The sequence below is a fragment of the Carex rostrata genome, chromosome 16 (assembly GCF_964058835.1).
Source record: "Carex rostrata chromosome 16, lpCarRost1.2, whole genome shotgun sequence".
Lineage (NCBI taxonomy): Eukaryota > Viridiplantae > Streptophyta > Magnoliopsida > Poales > Cyperaceae > Carex > Carex rostrata.
The window spans coordinates 4,723,300-4,741,612 of NC_135933.1; the positions used below are offsets into that span (position 1 = coordinate 4,723,300).

At 33.9% G+C, this 18,313-nt stretch overlaps 1 protein-coding gene across 1 annotated transcript; it reads right to left on the minus strand.

Moving 5' to 3' along the window:
* Positions 1 to 13,495: 13,495 nt before the first annotated feature.
* On the minus strand, positions 13,496 to 18,110 carry LOC144567176 (putative 1-acylglycerol-3-phosphate O-acyltransferase). Its single transcript, XM_078317236.1, has 9 exons — positions 17,816 to 18,110; positions 17,122 to 17,361; positions 16,670 to 16,716; positions 16,421 to 16,539; positions 15,888 to 16,048; positions 15,499 to 15,608; positions 14,537 to 14,636; positions 14,319 to 14,442; positions 13,496 to 13,776 (listed from the first exon to the last, which is right to left on the minus strand). Exons 1-9 carry the CDS (start codon positions 18,004 to 18,006, stop codon positions 13,645 to 13,647), a joined length of 1,224 nt encoding a protein of 407 aa, XP_078173362.1. The 5' UTR covers positions 18,007 to 18,110; the 3' UTR covers positions 13,496 to 13,644.
* Between the last annotated feature and the right edge of the window lie 203 nt (positions 18,111 to 18,313).

Consider the following 18,313-nt stretch of genomic DNA (forward strand, 5'->3'; position numbering starts at 1 on the left):
TTATAGACACAGCTGGAGTGCTCCAAACACCATAAATTGGAGTGTTACATTAGGGTTGTAAATGTCCTATTATCCTGCCATATAGAGACTTTGCTCCCAAGCCCTATTATACCCTCGTAAGCTGCAAGTCAAGGTTGGTCTTGAAGGGGGAGGGGGGGGGGGGGGGGGGGGGAGGAATGGATGTGGTCCTTCTTCTCAGTAAATGTCTGCCTCTGTGAGAGCCTATAAAGATATTGATTGAACAGAGGAAGAAGTCAGGCATCCATGCGGTTATGCACTCTTGAAAAGGAATCAACTTTTTGAAAGATCCTGGCTTTTGTGCTTTGGTGAGTTGTGCTAGATCCTTTCAATGACCTATGTTGTGTTGATCGTGGTTCAAACCAAAATGAGTAAAATAAAAAATAGAACAAAAAGATTCCATAAATCGAATAGAAAAGAACATAAAAAGCTCGTTTTTTTAGCTTTATTACCTTTTATTGAAAATGAACTACATTTAAAGAAAAAATGGCGCGATATCTTAGCCTGTCGTAAAAAAAAAGACAAAAAGAAAAACCGAAATAAAAGAAGATCAATTCCGAGAGTTCCGAAAGGAGGAATCAAACCAGGGACTAGTCCTTTTAAAAACGAAGGATTCAAAACGAATCCTTTTATTAGAGTACTCCAAACACTGTCAATTGGAGTGTTGCATTAGGGCTGTAAATGCCTATTATATTACAATTTAGAGACACTCATAGAGTGCTCCAAACACCTTTAATTAGAGTGTTGTATTAAGGTCGTAAATGCCCTATTATTGTCTTGCAATCCGGAGACACTACAAGAGTGTTCCAAACACCTTTAATTGGAGTGCTTTATTTGGGTTGTAAATGTCATATTATCGTGTCATTTAGAGACACAACTGGAGTACTCCAAACACCTTCAATTGAAGTATTGTATTAGTGTTGTAAATGTCTCATTATCTAGCCATATAGAGACACTACTAGGGTGCGCCAAACACAATCAATTGGGGTGTTGTATTAGGTTTGTCAATCCCGATTATCTTGCCATCTGGAGACACTTCTAGAGTGCTTCAAACACCTTCAATTGGAGTGTTGCAATAGGGTTGTAAATGCCCAATTATCTTGCAATCTAGAGACACTCCTAGAGTGCTGCAGACACATTAAATTGGAGTGTTGTATTAGGCTTGTAAATACCCTATTTTCTTTCCATCTAGAGTCACTAATAGAGTACTCGAAACACCTTCGATTGAAGTGTTGTATTGGGGTTGTAACTACCCTATTACGATGCCATATAGAGACACTAAAAGAGTGCTTCAAACAACTTTAATTGGAGTGTCGTGTTAGGATTGTAAATGCCCCATTATCTTGCCATATAGAGACACTTGTAGAGTACTTCAAACACATTAAATTAGAGTGTTGTATTAGGGCTGTAAATCCCTATTACTTTGCCATCTGGAGACACTACTAGAGTGTTGTATTAGGGTTATAAATGCCCTATTATCCTGCCATTTAGAGGCACTACTGGAGTGCACCAAACACCGTAAATTAGAGTGTTGTATTAGGGTTAAAAATACTCTATTATCTTGCCATATAGAGACATTACTAGAGTACTCCAAACATCTTCAATTGAAGTGTTGTATTCGTGTTGTAAATCTCGTATGTTGCGAATTAGCATCCTCTGAGATATCTCAAACTTTGCATGACTTTATGGAAAATCTCCAACCGTTTAAATACGTTCTGCACGAATCTTAAAGCACACATAATACTGACCTCCTACATCACCCCCGAATATGCACCGGACACGTCGGTCAAGCAAAAGTTGAGATATCTCAGAGGATACGCACTCATACGTTGCCTGGTTTATTATAAAATCTCAACCGTTCAAATACGTTCTACATGAATCTCAAAGCTCAAATAATAATGGCCCTGTGTTATCTCATATGTTGCGTGATTCGTCGTTGGGGTGAGTCCAAATCTTCTGAAATACTGCACATTTTGATTTTAGATCCGGGTCATCCAATCAGAATCCAGACTAATCCATCTGCTTTAATATTCATGCCAAAGCAAATATGATGGTTCAGATCTAAACTCAAATTTTAAGTTAATTTAGGGGATCCAAATTCGGGGTTTAAGCTTGAAACCGTTCTTATTCATTAATCAAGGTTTAATCTGAAATATGTATATTTTGATTTTAGATCCGGGCCGTCTAATCTGAATCCGGACTAATGCATCTCCTTTAATATTCGTGCCAAAGCAGATTTGACTGTTTGGGTCCAAAATCAAAATTTGAGTAAGTTAGGGGATCCGAATTCAGAGTTTAAGCTTGAAACCAGTGTTATCAAAATCAGACCGGACTGGCAGTTTAACCAAAAAAGGGGACCCGGATGTCTTTCCGATTTGGTTCGTTTAGAAGACCGATTATGCAGTTGAACCAGTGAAATCTGATTTAATTGATTGATTTTTCAGAACCAATAGTGTTAGGTAATGGTATAAGCTAGCAGGTACATTTCAAAATTTTCATTAGCGATCTAAACATGATTTTACCATAAACATGCAATCAATCACACACAGTTTATGGATCATGTCACACATATGATCTAGCAGAGTGTTATAAGTCATACCTCTCCAATTAGGTAGAGTAAGATACGGTTGCCTCCCTCCCTTGTTACAGCTTTCAAAACAAGAAACTGCAAGCTTTGCACACCAAGGTGTTGATCGAGAACAAGAAGAGATCAATGCTAGTTGTTCAGATCTTCTCGCCCTTGCGAATCTGAAAGTTAGCTCACTACTTCAAAACACTTTGAATAAAACTCGCTGAGCTAATCAACACAATCTTGTAATATTCTTTACAAACTCAATTATCAACTTGAATTAAGGAGATCAAGATCTAGATATAAGAGCATCTACATTCCAACAACTCAAATGAGTTTTTAAATAACTGTTAACTACTTTTTATAAATTAAGGTCTCTAAAGTTTTTACCTCTCACATCCCTGAAATTAATTTTAGAGTTTGTATTAAGCCAATCAGTAATAAAATTAAAAGGAGAAATAATTTCAGCTAATCATTTGACCAGTATAGAGTTTATAAATAGTTTCTTAGAGCATCTACATCCCTGAAACTCAACTGAGTTTCTAAATAACTGTTAACCACTTTTTAGAAACTAAAGTCTCTAAAGCTTCTAACTCTCACATCCCTAAAATTAATTTTAGAATTTATATTAAGCCACATTAGCAACAAATTAGAAAAGAGAAATAATTAGAGCCAATTATTTAGCCATCATGGAGTTTATAAATAGTTTCTTAATAAGAAACTTTATTGTGTATTTTCTAAATAAGAAATTCTCTCACATCTCTCAAACTGGATTAGAAACTGCCACATCAAATTAGAAACTCTCATAATTTCAGAGATATACATGCTCTTAATAATAAACTCTCATGCATAGTTTCTAAATAAGAAACTCTCCCACATCTCTAAAACTAGATTAGAAACTATCACATCATATTAGAAACTCTCATAGTACTAGGGTTTTAGATGCTTTAAGATTTAGATCAATCTTGAAAAAGAATAAGATGAGAGAGAGAGATCTAGTCGATCGACTAGATGAGAAAGGCAACGACTGGTGGTGCCCACATGGCTGCGGAGAGCTCGACCACGACGAGGGTGGCGCAACTCGACCTCAAGCCAACCCAATCAGCTCCAACTCGATTGGCCAAAGGGAGGCACAAGGAGGGTGGAGCAAACTAGCAGCAGCGGTGACGGTCGATGGGGCTCCACGGCGACGTGGGTGGTGCGGCAGGGGAGATGGCGGCTCAGCTTGGGCTTGCCCCGCTTGCTCCCTTGCTTTGATTCAGCCAATAGAAGAAAAAGAGATAGAGAGGCAATGAAAGAGAGATATCTAGATCTAGATCTACTTTTCAAACTTGTGAAATGAATTTGCGTAGAATGAAAGTGGAGGAATGGCTCTCTTATATAGACTTTCATAATTACTTTAATGCCCTCACTTAATATCAAGACGAGATGACATCATCTCGAGACATATTAGTAATATAATATAATAATGATTCATTAGACCGTTGGTCCATCCAACTTTCATTCCAAAGGTTGCTTACTCCATAAGCAATTTCCCTCTCCATTTTTTGACCAAGTCAACAACTCTCTCCATTTGGTCAAATTGTTGGACCAACGTTTGACACATTTGACCTTAGTCAAACCTCTATTCAAATAGCTATAACTTTTGAACCGTAAATCTAAATTGCTTATACCACATATCTATGCGCTCGTGTAATAATCCTCTATAATTTGGTATAATATAATTAACGAAAATAGTAGGTTATCTATTATTTTTATATAGATGATCGTAATGGTACAAGAAAATCAAGAAATAGTGAATGGATTGCTTGAATACATTTCCGTGCACCATCTGTCTTGCCATGTCAGCAACATATCAATGGATCGCCCTAATATGTTTGAATGGTTCACTCAATAAACTCCACTCCTTGCCCCTAGTTCTTCCAGCACTGCTCATCTCTGTTCCTGGCGTGCAGGTTCCTTTTTCAGCCTTAGAACGCTCCAAAAAGCTCTGCTCTTTTTAATTCCAAGAACCCAATTGTCAGCGAAATAACTCTTAATAAAATGCCTGATCGAAGCTCTTTCTCTACTGACCGTCTGGATCGAGCTTTTGTCTCCTTCTGTTTGACTCCCAAATGGGTCTAAATTGACCCGTTCTCGCTTGAATCGTGACATTATCGTAGAGGGAATTAATTCAATAGAATCACACATTCACACCAACAGGTGCAGCAGCTACTAGGTATTTCAATACCAGTAAATTCATACCAATGTTTCGTGGATGGCTCATGGGCTGAGACGGGGAAGCTGGTATCGTGTTATACCTGAAAAAAGATGGAGTGTTGATCACATGGGTTTCAAGGGCTGTTGATGCTACTAATCCCAATCAGGTAGAAGCAAAGACATTTTTTGGAAGATGCGAATTGCTGACAATTCCATGCAAATTGAGTGGTTTTTGTATTCTCTAATTCAAAAGAAACTTTGCATTCAATTTATACATTCTGTCCTGACACAAAGGCTTAGAGATCATATAATGGAAGGTGGGATTGCAAATCAGAGACGGTTGTACTAATTTTTTTGATAACTTTACATCACTAGATAATTTATGTTCCAAATTATTTGATAACTTCACATCACTAGATAATTATCAAAGTACGAAAGGTGGGGTTTCTCTTGGAACGAAGAGAGGAGAAAAAGAAAAGAGGAAGGATAAAATGGTAATTTATAAATCTAAAATCAGTATTATTAGAAAAAAAAATCAATAATTTGAGTAAATTTGTGAGTTTTTGAACTTTAGAAGGGTAAATATGATATTAAGAATTTTAGAGGGGGGAATGATTTTTGAGGAGAATAAAACTCCTTCGGAGAAGGGCCACAAAGCAACATATCAAATTTGCTCAGATAATAATATACATCGTATGATTTGAAATTTCAGTGATTTTTCTTATGGATGATGAAATCGGTTTTAAATTATACTATATATATTACGATATGTATATTTCAAATATAAAAATAAAATAAAATCATTGGTATGTAAGCCGTCTAATATTTTTGGGTAGGTTGGAAAATATGTAAATTGCACTAATTCAAGACTAGTGTCGTTATTTTTACTTGAAATACAATCCAAACACTTCTCTCCTGGAAAATAGTTTTATCTTATTAAGTTAATTCAATATTTTGTAGGAATAATGAGTATATGAAGGTCCGGTACATATCGCTAAAGGAATAGATCCACCATTTTAGCTGCCATTGAATCAATTAAGCTTACCTTTTTGTCAAACCGCGTTCAGTGACAAAAACAGCTGCCTATTCCTGAAAAAGAAAATTTAATTGGACCTGGTTCTAAAATAGATCTTGCCTATCCCTAAATATAAGTTTGCCTACTCCTGATCCAAATTAAATCTCAACCCACCATTTTAATTTCTAAATCCCAGCTCGTTGTTCATTTTTGGTTTGGAAAAAAATTATCGCAGAGAAATAGAGAAAAACCTAAGCGGTTTGACAGAAGAAAAAAAGAGTGCACTATGCACAGAGAGAGGAGAAGGAGATCGCAGAGGAAGAAAGGAGCAGGTAGAAGAGAAGGAGATCGCTGAAGAGAGGAAAAAAGTCACTAGATTCAGCTTTGGTTTTGTTGGAATTTCCTTTTTGTGAGTTAATTGTTTCTCCTGAAAATTTAACCAAAAACTATATATTTCTTTTTTGTAATTGATGTAATTGTATATTGGTGCCAGTGTGATTTTACGGTGTTTGGAGAGTTCTCATCTGCTGGCGTACATGCAAATGGTACCGGTATGATTTGATCCTTGTACATATCTCGAAAAATATGTTGGAAAGGTATGAATTATATGTTTTCTTTAATCAATTTCTACAAGCCGCTTTGAACCGATTTTTTTATTTATATCCAAAAAAATATATAAATTTTAAAAACTAACCAAACCGTTTGTCTTTTTCCAAAACTACCCAAACCGGAAAAAAAATTTCCTGTTTCAATACCAATTTCCGGAAAAAAAATTGGATCCTAAATCCGGAATAATTTTTTCCGGAGTTAGGATTTTTTTTTTTTTTTTTTTTTAGGAAATTTTTTTTTTCCGAAATTTTTTTTATAGGAATTTTTTTTTCAGTTTTTATTTATAATTTATTTATTTTTTGTATTGAAGTATTACAAATATTTAATATATTTAAAAAAAATAGATGTAATACTATATAATTTGATTTATTCGAAAGACTGCTACAAATAATCCGGATCAACATTTTTCATGCCGAATTTTTTATGACCGTAAGAAAAATTAATATAATATAATATATGTATATGTATATGGAGATGGGCTACGGTGAGTTGCGAAGTAAAGCAACTATTTTACTTCACGCTCATATTTTGCGATTTCAAAGTTCAAAACGTCGATCCGAACCGTTCATCCTGTTCTCCATATTGAAATGTGCTCGGAGACCAAATTTTACATTTTTTGGAATTTTTTTACTATTTATTAAGCAATTTTGAAAGTCGCTGATCTGATGGTCCAGAAAATTTTACTGTTTTTACTGTTCACAGCAAAACAGCAATTTTCAAAAATGCTTAATAAATAGTAAAAAAATTCCAAAAAATGTAAAATTTGGTCTCTAAGAACATTTCAATATGGATTAAACATCTAACGGTTCGGATCGGTCGTTTGGACTTTGAAAATAAAAATACGGCGTGAAGTAGAAACGCATTTTACTTTTCAACTCACCGTAGCCCATCTCTATGTATATGTATAGTTATATATAATATAATATATGTATATGTATTTATAATATAATATATGTATATGTATTTATAATATAATATATGTATATATATGTATATATAATATAATATATATGTTAAAATGTGCTTGCATATCAAATTTTATATTTTTTTTGAATTTTTTTACTATTTATTAAGTATTTAACAAAATCGCTATCTATATACAGACCATTGAATTTTTGTACCCATCTTAATAAATAGTAAAAATATTTAGAAAAATATAAAATTTGATCTGCAAGCACATTTTAAAATATCCATCATGTTGAACGGTTTGGATCGACTGTTTGGACTTTGAAAACTTTGAAAATACCGATCGTTGAATGCCTACCGTTGAACGAAAACTTAAACTGAATTTTTGAGGCACTAAACGAGGGTTCCAATACCTCATACTTTTTATACCTCATCATACCTCATATTTTTTATACCTCATCATACCTCATATTTTATATCTTCATTTTCATATATATTATATTATATATACATATATATACATATATTATATTATATATACATATACATATATTATATTATATATACATATACATATATTATATTATACTAGTATCGTGCCCGTGCGTTGCAACGGGGACATATTACAAAAAGACATATTATAAAATTAAATAAAATATGATGAGTTTACTAATTTCATGCACATGTTTCCAAGTTTTTGCAAATGTTCAATTTGTTTAAATATTGCATTGTCAGAAGAAAAAAATTATTCCAATTTTCTGCATAATTTCAGAGTTTTCGATTCATATTCCAAATAGAGTATTTATTTGTTAAAAATAAGCAATTATACCAAGTTCCTTTCCATCTACAAATCAACTTGTGGCCTTAATAATTATGATTATAATAACACCTGCTGAGATGAAAATAAAACAAAATTGGAAAGAAAAGATATAGAATATGATTATAATTATATTACCTTGTCATCTCATATCTTACTGTAGCAAGACCACTTACAACAAACAAACATCAACTTTTTCAATATTAAAAAAAATAAATCCCAAAACCCATTATATTAGATCTTTCATAAAAAACTTTGAAATTTGTCAGTTGAGGTAAGGGCCTTTCGGCAAAATGCAGCCGGGGCCTTCTCCTTCCACCTATAATCCAAACCCAAATTTCAATGTTTTAGAAAAAGAGAGGGACTTTTAGAATATATATATTTTAGAAACAGGAAACTTGTAATGACAACTGTAAAATATGCATGAAATACTGAATTTACCTTTCCATATGCCGAACAGGCTGTAAATGTTATTGAAATGATCGACACGGCATTCAATGCCGAAATCCTTAGTGTAGTGCTTGCACATGCAATTCCTCGGTTGCCAGTTTCTCCAATCCACATGCATCTTGAGGCTACATTGCAACAAACAGAAAACCATATATACTGAGTTATCATCAAAGATAAGTGAAGAACTACTAACAATAACAAAAATTAAGAAATAAATAAAAAACCACATGTTTTCTAAGCACGGATCTCATGATGTTTGTAGATTTTGAAAAATAAGCATTGTAGGACTATTTCTGCCCAGAAAAGTTACCTCCAACAAAAAGAGCCACAAATTCAGAAGTATATACTGCATTGAAAAAATGAGATTTAGATAGAGCAACAAAACAAATATATCAAAGAAATGTGCAACACCCATAGATTTACCATAAAAGATGCTACATAAGTTATTTCGAAGCATGTAGTACAATTCGCAAAATGAATTCTCCCAATCCTGTTGGAAGCATAATAAACTAACCACTTTGTTTACAGTTCGCAAAATGAATTCTCCCAATCCTGCCTTCCTTTTTCTAAAATAATCCACATCTACATAAACAGAAGCACAAAGAAAGAAGCTCAGAATTTCATGTACAAATTTTTTTTTACTAAAGCCAAATTAAAAAAAATTAAAATGTAAACCTAAGATCAAGGAAAATTTACTCATTTACCAGTAGAAGGTTAGTCTAGCACTAATAAAGCTGGTATATCACATTAAATTGCGAGCAGGTGGATAGCATGTATGTTACTGTGTTGCTTTACTCGCAAACTACAAATGAACGATTTCTTACCTACATGTGTACTAAATTCAAGTGAAATACATTAATAGCAAGTTCTTAAAAAGCCCTTTGCACTATTGTTCAATACAAATTGATTAGAATAAATAATAATTCATTTGTTAAATTAAAAATGTAAAAGGATCAAAGAAACAATTGATATAATTCGATTACTCGATTTGTTTATCAAAATTCCCTTTTTTTTCAAAATTCCAGTAAAAATAAACAAAAGCAAAATTAGACAATTCAAGTCTAACCCAAGCAAAGCCATGATATATTAGTCATTTTATTTTGAATGTACTTAATTCTATATAAACAAATTTTGAATTTAGATTTAAGACTTACCACCACATCTTCCAAATGTTGCCATACCAATACCAGTACACTCTTAAAAGAAAAGTCAAACAAAAAACTACATAATGCTCCAAATACAAAGCAGGATAAATAAAGGAAACAAAACAAAATGGCCATTTCTCAGTAGCTTCTTACTAGTTTGAGAATTATTGATATTATGTATGATATGATTGCTATCATAATACTGAAAGAGTAAACAAAATGGAAATACAAAGTTACATTAGTGTTTCTTCCCAAGACATAAATAAAGAAAGAAGAGAAAACAAAAGACATGCTGTTGTTGGGATGGTAAAGACCAATATGTGCCAGGCATCTATCCTGACTTAACATGTAGATGTGGTTAATGAACAGGTACCATAAAAAATCCTGACTTAACATGCCTTTTGGGATTTTTGACTTCTGTTATTTTCAGTTTAATATATTTCTAATATGATTCATCAAGAGAAAAACAACAATGATATGTTGCTAAGAATATGTAAAATAAAGAAACCTGCATGTTGTGCCAGTAATAATGTCACATACTCCAATATAGCTGGATTCAAATTACAAAAAGTGACCAAAAGTATATACAGATATGATTGAGATGCCTTACCAGCAGGTCTTTTGAGCTGCTAGGAGAAGAGCATTGATCAAGTCGGTCTTTACTCTACGATTTAGATTGTATCCTTCACTTCTGATCTAAAAAACAAACAAAAAGCAAAATTGGTCAGAAAAAACAACTATAAACTGAATTTCGTTTAACATTGAAGTCGATAGAAAAGAGGTTGATGAGAGAACCTTGCAACGAAGGATCAATGCTTGTGCTGATGCTGAGGGGTGCGGATCTGAGGCGAGAGCGAGAGAGAGATGGTGGAGAGCTTTTAGGGATGGGAGAGAGAGAGATAGGTAGTCGTGGGTCTGAGGCGAGAGAGCGAGAGAGAGATGGCAGAGAAGGCTGAGAGCGAGGGTCTGTGCGAAACGACGGGGCACATCTGTGGTAGGTCGGGTTCTGAGGCGAGAAAGATGGTGCGAGAGACAGTGTCGGAGAGGGGTGGCGCGGGTCTGAGGAGGCGATTAGGTTTTTTTTCTTTTTTTCTTTGGAAGAAGGGATCGGGGTGAGGGACTGAGGGAGACGGACAAAAACGTAATTTGCTGGAGAGAGGCGCAGCGCTTGAGCGTTCAGCAAAGAAATTTAATCTGCACGATCTTTGATTCAAATCCAACGGTGCAGAGCGAAAATAAGTGTGGTAATACGTATGGCTATCCATGTAGCGGGTTCAATTAGAACTAAATGTAGACTTCTACATATATAAATGATGTATTTAATCAAAGTTGGCAAATTATTTAACTGGAGGGTTCAGATCTGATGCGATTTTACATAAATCAATCCCGATCGTTGGAGTTTCAGGACAGCCTACTCAATTTAAGATGCATAATATAAAGAAGAAGATATACATATACATATACATATATTATATTATATTATTTTTTTTTACGGCCGTAAATAATCCGGCATGAAAAATATTGATCCGGATTATTTGTAGCAGTCTTTCGAATAAATCAAATTATATAGTATTCCATCTATTTTTTAAAAAAATATATTAAATATTTGTAATACTTCAATACAAAAAATAAATAAATTATAAATAAAAACTGAAAAAAAAATTTCCTAAAAAAAAAAAGAAAGAAATCCTAAATCCGGAAAAAATTATTCCGGATTTAGGATTCAATTTCCGGAAATTGGTATTGAAACCGGAAAAAAAAATTTCCGGTTTGGGTAGTTTTGGAAAATAACAAACGGTTTGGTTAGTTTTATAAATTTATATATTATTTTGGATATAAATAAAAAAATCGACGCTTTGAATTTGCTATATGATTTTCCCATGATAAATTCTCCTTTTTTTTTTCTTGTTGTCGTTGCAGTTTTAGGACAGCCTACTCAATTTAAGATGCATAATATAGAGAAGATATACATATACATATACATATATTATATTATATTATTTTTTTTTATGGCCGTAAATAATCCGGCATGAAAAATATTGATCCGGATTATTTGTAGCAGTCTTTCGAATAAATCAAATTATATACTATTCCATCTATTTTTTTTAAAAATATATTAAATATTTGTAATACTTCAATACAAAAAATAAATAAATTATAAATAAAAACTGAAAAAAAAATTTCCTAAAAAAAAAAAGAAAGAAATCCTAAATCCGGAAAAAATTATTCCGGATTTAGGATTCAATTTCCGGAAATTGGTATTGAAACCGGAAATTTTTTTTCCGGTTTGGGTAGTTTTGGAAAATAACAAACGGTTTGGTTAGTTTTATAAATTTATATATTATTTTGGATATAAATAAAAAAATCGGCGCTTTGAATTTGCTATATGATCTTCCCATGATAAATTCTCCTTTTTTTTCTTGTTGATACAAGTACAACATTATATAACCTATTATTTATGAGTTTGGCTAGTGTAAATCAGTGTCATTTCAATTTATATAACACCAACTCTTAAACTTATCAAATTGACTTCAAATAGTGAATCTAAACCGTTCAAACCGATCTACTTCATTAGTTGTGCATTTACATCCAAAATTTATAACTTTTCGAATTTATCTAGTATTAAGTCAAGCGGTCAAATGTGTAAGTTTTTAAGTTAATTTTAATACATTTATTTTTCAATATTTTTACCGCTTGATTTGATATTAAAATAACTCGAAATATAAAAAAAATTGTTTGTAAACGCATTACTCACAATGTAAATTGGTTTGAACAGTTTTGATTAGTTGTTCGAAATCAATTTGATAGTTTTTAGAATTGGTGTTATATAGGCTAAAATGACACTGATGTTATATTACCCAAACTCATTATTTATTGCATGCTCTTTTCGGTGTTTGTTTTGACTCAGCATTATATAACCTGTTGTTTAATGGGAAAATGATATTCAGCTTGGATCTCTTTCACTACCACTGATACAGTATCAAAATCAAACTCTAAATTAGCCTTGTGCACTTCTTGCTTATATTGTTGATAAAATATTTGTGATTTTGTGAGAAATTAACCGTGCGCGACTCTAATCGGCCTTATGCATTTTTAGATTTTAAATTGTCTGTTAAGAATTGTATGAATGTGGGATTGTGAATTCATATGAAGTAACCCTCTCAGAGGCTGTTAGGACTTGTGCATTATTTATTAATGCATTTTCAAATTGGGCTTTGCGCATTTTCTCTGCATTTTTATCAAGAGATTTAATTGAAAAAATATACTACTTTCAGTACACGATTCGGTAGGCAGCTCGGGCGTAGGTGGTTAGAGAGTTATGGAGGCAATTTGAATACGAACCTGTTTAGAAAAAAAATCCGACCTCAATTTCTATCTATCTCTGACTTAAATCTTGACTTTGCCACTGGCTGCATTGGTTGCCCTAATTAATAATAATAATCAGGCTAATGCCTTGGGTTTGCTTCCATGACGAACATAATTTACCAAATTGAAGCTTTAACAAATTTTTGAATTATTACTTGGCAGCTACTGTCAAGATTTCAAAAATAAAAAATTGAATTAGTGCTATTAAAAGAAATGATAGATAGGATTATAGGAACTTTCCAATTCTCGTAAACCAACTTATCAGATCTACTTAATTGGTAGTTGCCCGGATAATCCTCATTGCCGTTGGATTGTGTGCGCGTGCACAACTAATAGATTAGATAGTTCTTTATTGAACTGGAATGAATATAAAACAGGTGACAAATTGTCTACAGAGCATAAGTACCATAGAGCCGGAGGCCAATTTTATTTATAGACATGTTCCAACACAATCATGCATATATATCATGAAAATACAGAAAAATTATCTCATTACATAAATATACAATTTACAAACAAATGCCAGCATCCAAGACACAAAACAATTATATTACGCAGATAATAGGCTCTCAGGGAGAGGTAAATTCTCTGAATTATTATCTGGAGACAGAATTCTACGGCATGCGTGGAATACCGCCGAATGGAATCCTGATGGATTGTCTATGAACACAAAGTGACCTGCCTGTATTCAAACAAAAAGAAAGAAAATTTACTTCTCCAATTATTTTCCAGATTTCTTTTGTTGTTTTGGGCCCTTGTAAAACACCAAACTACAGTTCTGCAAGCTCAAATTTTGTTTTTAACTAATGCTACGTGTAGTTTTTGGGCAAAATATCTTCAAGTTCCATCCTCTCAAAGGTCTTTTTTGCAAATAACGCACCAGTACCCAGAATTTGCGATAATTGAATGTCAGACCCACACTGTTTGAGATATTTCTAACAAGCAGAACTTGCACAGCTCAAGAGTTCTTTTCTTAACACCACTTTTGTTGACAACCAGGCCAAGTCAGATTTGTTGTTGGGTTCAAACTTCAAAGTTTATGTAAACTATTTATAAGCAGAATTGCTGCAATTGATATAAACAACAATTATGAGGATATTTAACAGGTGGTTTTAAGTGCGGTTTATAAATGTTGAAAGTGTCAGGCATTCTTTACTTTGACTAGTTCTTGTGCTTTCTGTTAAGAGAGAGAGAGAGACACAGACACAGACAGAGAGGAGAGACCTGTGGAACCCGTATAATATCACAAGGCACTTTCATGTCTTCTCGAGCTTGTTGTGCGCCTTGGTAATTCATCCAATCATGGTATCCATATATGAACGTAGTTGGTGCCTTCCATAGTGATGCACTGCACCAAAAGTTTATAAGACTTTACATGATATTGACGCAACTTTTTGTGTACTCATATTCTAATTGAATTGAAAGATCAGCTACAACACTACCTTTGTAGAAGAGGCTTCCTAGCAAATGCCCCAAAGGAAAAAATGTACTTCAAACATAGCTCTCCACTAGCCTTAGCCGCTAGAGTATGGTATATATAATCTTGAATATGCAGGAAAATGGGTTAGCCTATTTGCTAATTAATAGGAACATATAAAATAGTAACGTTTACCAAACACTATGTAGCCCATTTTATTTAAATAAAAAACTACCCACCCTTTTCAATCTTTCATGAGAAGAGGAAAACTGACGGAAGTTTATCAGAAAAAAGGTACAAGGCCGACAACTGTATCAACAGGTAGTGAAACCTGCAGGGGAGGGGGGGGCGGGGACTGTTTGAGGTTCAGGCACGACCCATTTTAGTGCTTAACTTATTTACAACAACAACAACAGCCAAGCCTTTAGTTCCAAACAAGTTGGGGTAGGCTAGAAATGAAACCCAATAATAATCATAAAGTCAAGGCAGATAATAATAAAATTAGTACACATAATAGTGCAGGAATTAAGTATTGGAATATCATATTAGCAGTAATAAACTAATCATTATCTCTGGTTAAGACCAAAATATGAATTTCAGTATGGATAAAGGTAGTGGTACAATATCAGCCCAGTAATGCTGATAGTAATTGAAGTCTAACCAACGATCAATTGCATATTATTGAGAAATGGAAATAAAAGTTTCAAAAATATAAATAAGAAAAACACAATATTTTTGGACAAATTCTCCGGTGGATTTTTACAAAACAAAAATGAAACCGAGCAAACCCTTTGTTTCTAATTTGGACAAATTATCTGACAGATTATAAGAAACTTCATAAGGATGTACCATAAGAATGAATGTACACTTTACATACCCTTTATATAAAAAAATAGCTCCCTAATGTTACCTGATCCACTACTCCTAAATTCACCCCAATAAAAAAAAAAGGGACGTATATAAATAAAAGTAAAGCAAGAATGACACCTGTAAACAGTGTGGATTCTTCTTCTGACAACACATCACCAGTTGAATGAGAACCAAATCTAGCACTAGTGTATCTACGCACCAGATCCGGACCCCATGGTCCCAGCCCTCTGAAAATCAACAAAAACAAAGATCATATCAAACTGAATCCGCACGCACAGGAGCACGTTGCATACAAACCCCTTCTGTTCTCTGCAAACCAGACAGATTTTTTATAGACGAGCATTCATAGAAAGGTTGCCAATCTCAGTAGGTTTCACCAGGAGATTTATTTTAATTTTTTTTTTTTTTAATTTTAATGGTAACGCTGGACTGTTATAATCCTTTCCTGACGTTCATTTAAAAAATTCAACCTAATAAAAATATCAAATTAAAAATGCACAACTTACCTGATAATTTTTTGAGGTGTGAAACCGGATTCCCATAAATGATTAAAAATCATGCCTTTCCAAGTAGCTCGAAATTTGGTTACCCGTTCTGAGCTCTGGTCAGTCTCTGGTGTAAAACCGACCGGACTCACCAATATCAAGTGCTGAATGTGCTCAGGATGCTGCACCCAAGGTCAAATTGTTATTAATGAACCATGCATGAGGAAAAAGATATATAGTTCATAAGTATTCTGAAAAGAATTCCGTCGACTGGATTTGCAAAGGGGTCCTTGTGACTGAACTAATTTCAAAACAACATTGATTGCTTTGCCAACTTTATGTTTTCAAAATGAATGGACCATTCAGATATAGAAATTAAAGCCCAAGCCGTATTTACAACATTAAGGAATATTTGAAAATATTAATAAAATTGAGGCTAAGGGGCTTCCTAGCAAACAATACCTTGATCTTTTGTAACATATTGCAACTACGGGGCTTCCTAGCAAAAATTTAGCTAAGTATGAGATTAATTAAACTAAGATTAAAGAGTATACTTTCAGTGCATATTTGGCTGCAACGTATCCACCAAAAGAATGACCAAGCAGAACAAAATTACTTAAATTTTTAGCCTTGCGCCACTCCTCTAACGAATCAATAAACCATTCTTCGGTTTCTATATGAACAAATAACACAAATAAGCACTTTGAAAATATGTATCTACTTATTTTTAAGATGACTTGTACAACTTACACAAAAACATTAAAACGATTCTAATTAAAAGTTTTAAACATAATGAAACTGACCTTCGGTGCTTTTACAAGTAAAGTCTGGTCTACTAGATCCACCCCATCTGTAAAAAAAAGTCAAAATGTTAAAAACTTAAATAAAAAAAAGGTACTTTCACCAACCAGTAAACTAGATTGCTGAAAATGATGTAGCCTTTCCAGTATTAAAAATGTTGCCCTGACTCTAATGATTTGTGTTTTATTAGTCCATTGACCAAAAATAAGCCAACTGGCTCTAGATCTTAAAGTTCTTATGGAATATGAGAAAAAAAAAAAGGTTCAAGAAATGCACGCAAGGCAGTAATTTTCTTGTTGACATACTTGTTGTAACTGCCAGTGGCCTTAAGCAATAACTGAAAAAATATTGGGTGATACTTTGAAACAAAAAAGGGCCAAGCTATATTAGAATATACAGTAAATTGTGAAATTTTGGATATAATTGGAAACTATGCCCTGAAAAAGAAACTAACCCTAGCTGATCTATAGCAACAATTCTAAATCGATCTGCAAGCACATCAAAGTTTCTGTAGAAGAAACCCTGAGAGGCACCATAACCATGCACCATGACAAGTGTCGGTGAATTACTCTCTTTGCTATCAAATGTCACCGTGTTAATGAATCTAGGTTCTTTGCTAGTGGATCTGAACCAGGAGATCTTTGACCCAGGCGGACCTGACCCAATATTCACCTGCTCTTGTACATATCCAGTTCTGCACAATAGAAACAAAGAAATCATCTTACTTCAAATCTATTGGGTATAAAGCTAATAAAACTAGGAAAAAATCATATGATTGTGATAGTATACACTAATTAAGAGCTCTTCTTGTCTCTATTCATCCCCTTGTTTTTTGTTTAATACCTCAGGATTATTAACATTTTAATTGAACACCAAAAACTAATTCAAGTTTTTTAAAAAATATAAGGGCTAATTACATTGGTACTGAATAAATTGACACACCTATTGGATTGGTACTCATCAGCTGGAATATTAATAAAAATAAATGGATGAGTAATTTTCTCATCTGTCTCCATAATTACAACTATAGGTGCTAGTGTTTAATATCAAATTACTTGTCAATTAACATTTATCTCAAAAGAGAATTGTTATCTAAAAAAAAATATCACCACCGACACAAGAAAACCAAGAAGAATGATAGGTTATACTTTACAAGAGAGAGGAGACGCTTTTCGGCGGCGATGATGCGCTCGGTAGAGGTGGGGATCCAACGGAGCACAGAAGGCCACGCCCACCTGGACTGAGAGACGGACGGCGACGACGACGACGATGGGGTCTCGCCAGCGACTCTCCTAATCTCCTCAGCCATCTTAATCCTCCTCGCCAAGACTCGACTCATCACCTGGTGCACCGCACGGCTCAGTTCCTCTCCCGTATTTCTTTCTATCTTCTTCTCCAATCCAAGCTGAATGCCTGTGTCAGTCCCTTGGACTCCCGAATGGCAGATTGAGAAAGGGGATTTCAAGAGTAATTGTTATTTGGAATGATTCACTGATATATGGGTCCCGCTTCTTATTTCTGAACTAATTGTTTCTTGGGGAGGAGCGTATATTTGACTATTCGTACCCAGCGGGAAGCCGCCGCGTAACGGCACCGTCTTGGAAGACAAGTCACAACTGGTTCTATAGGGTTCAGATTGTCTCCAT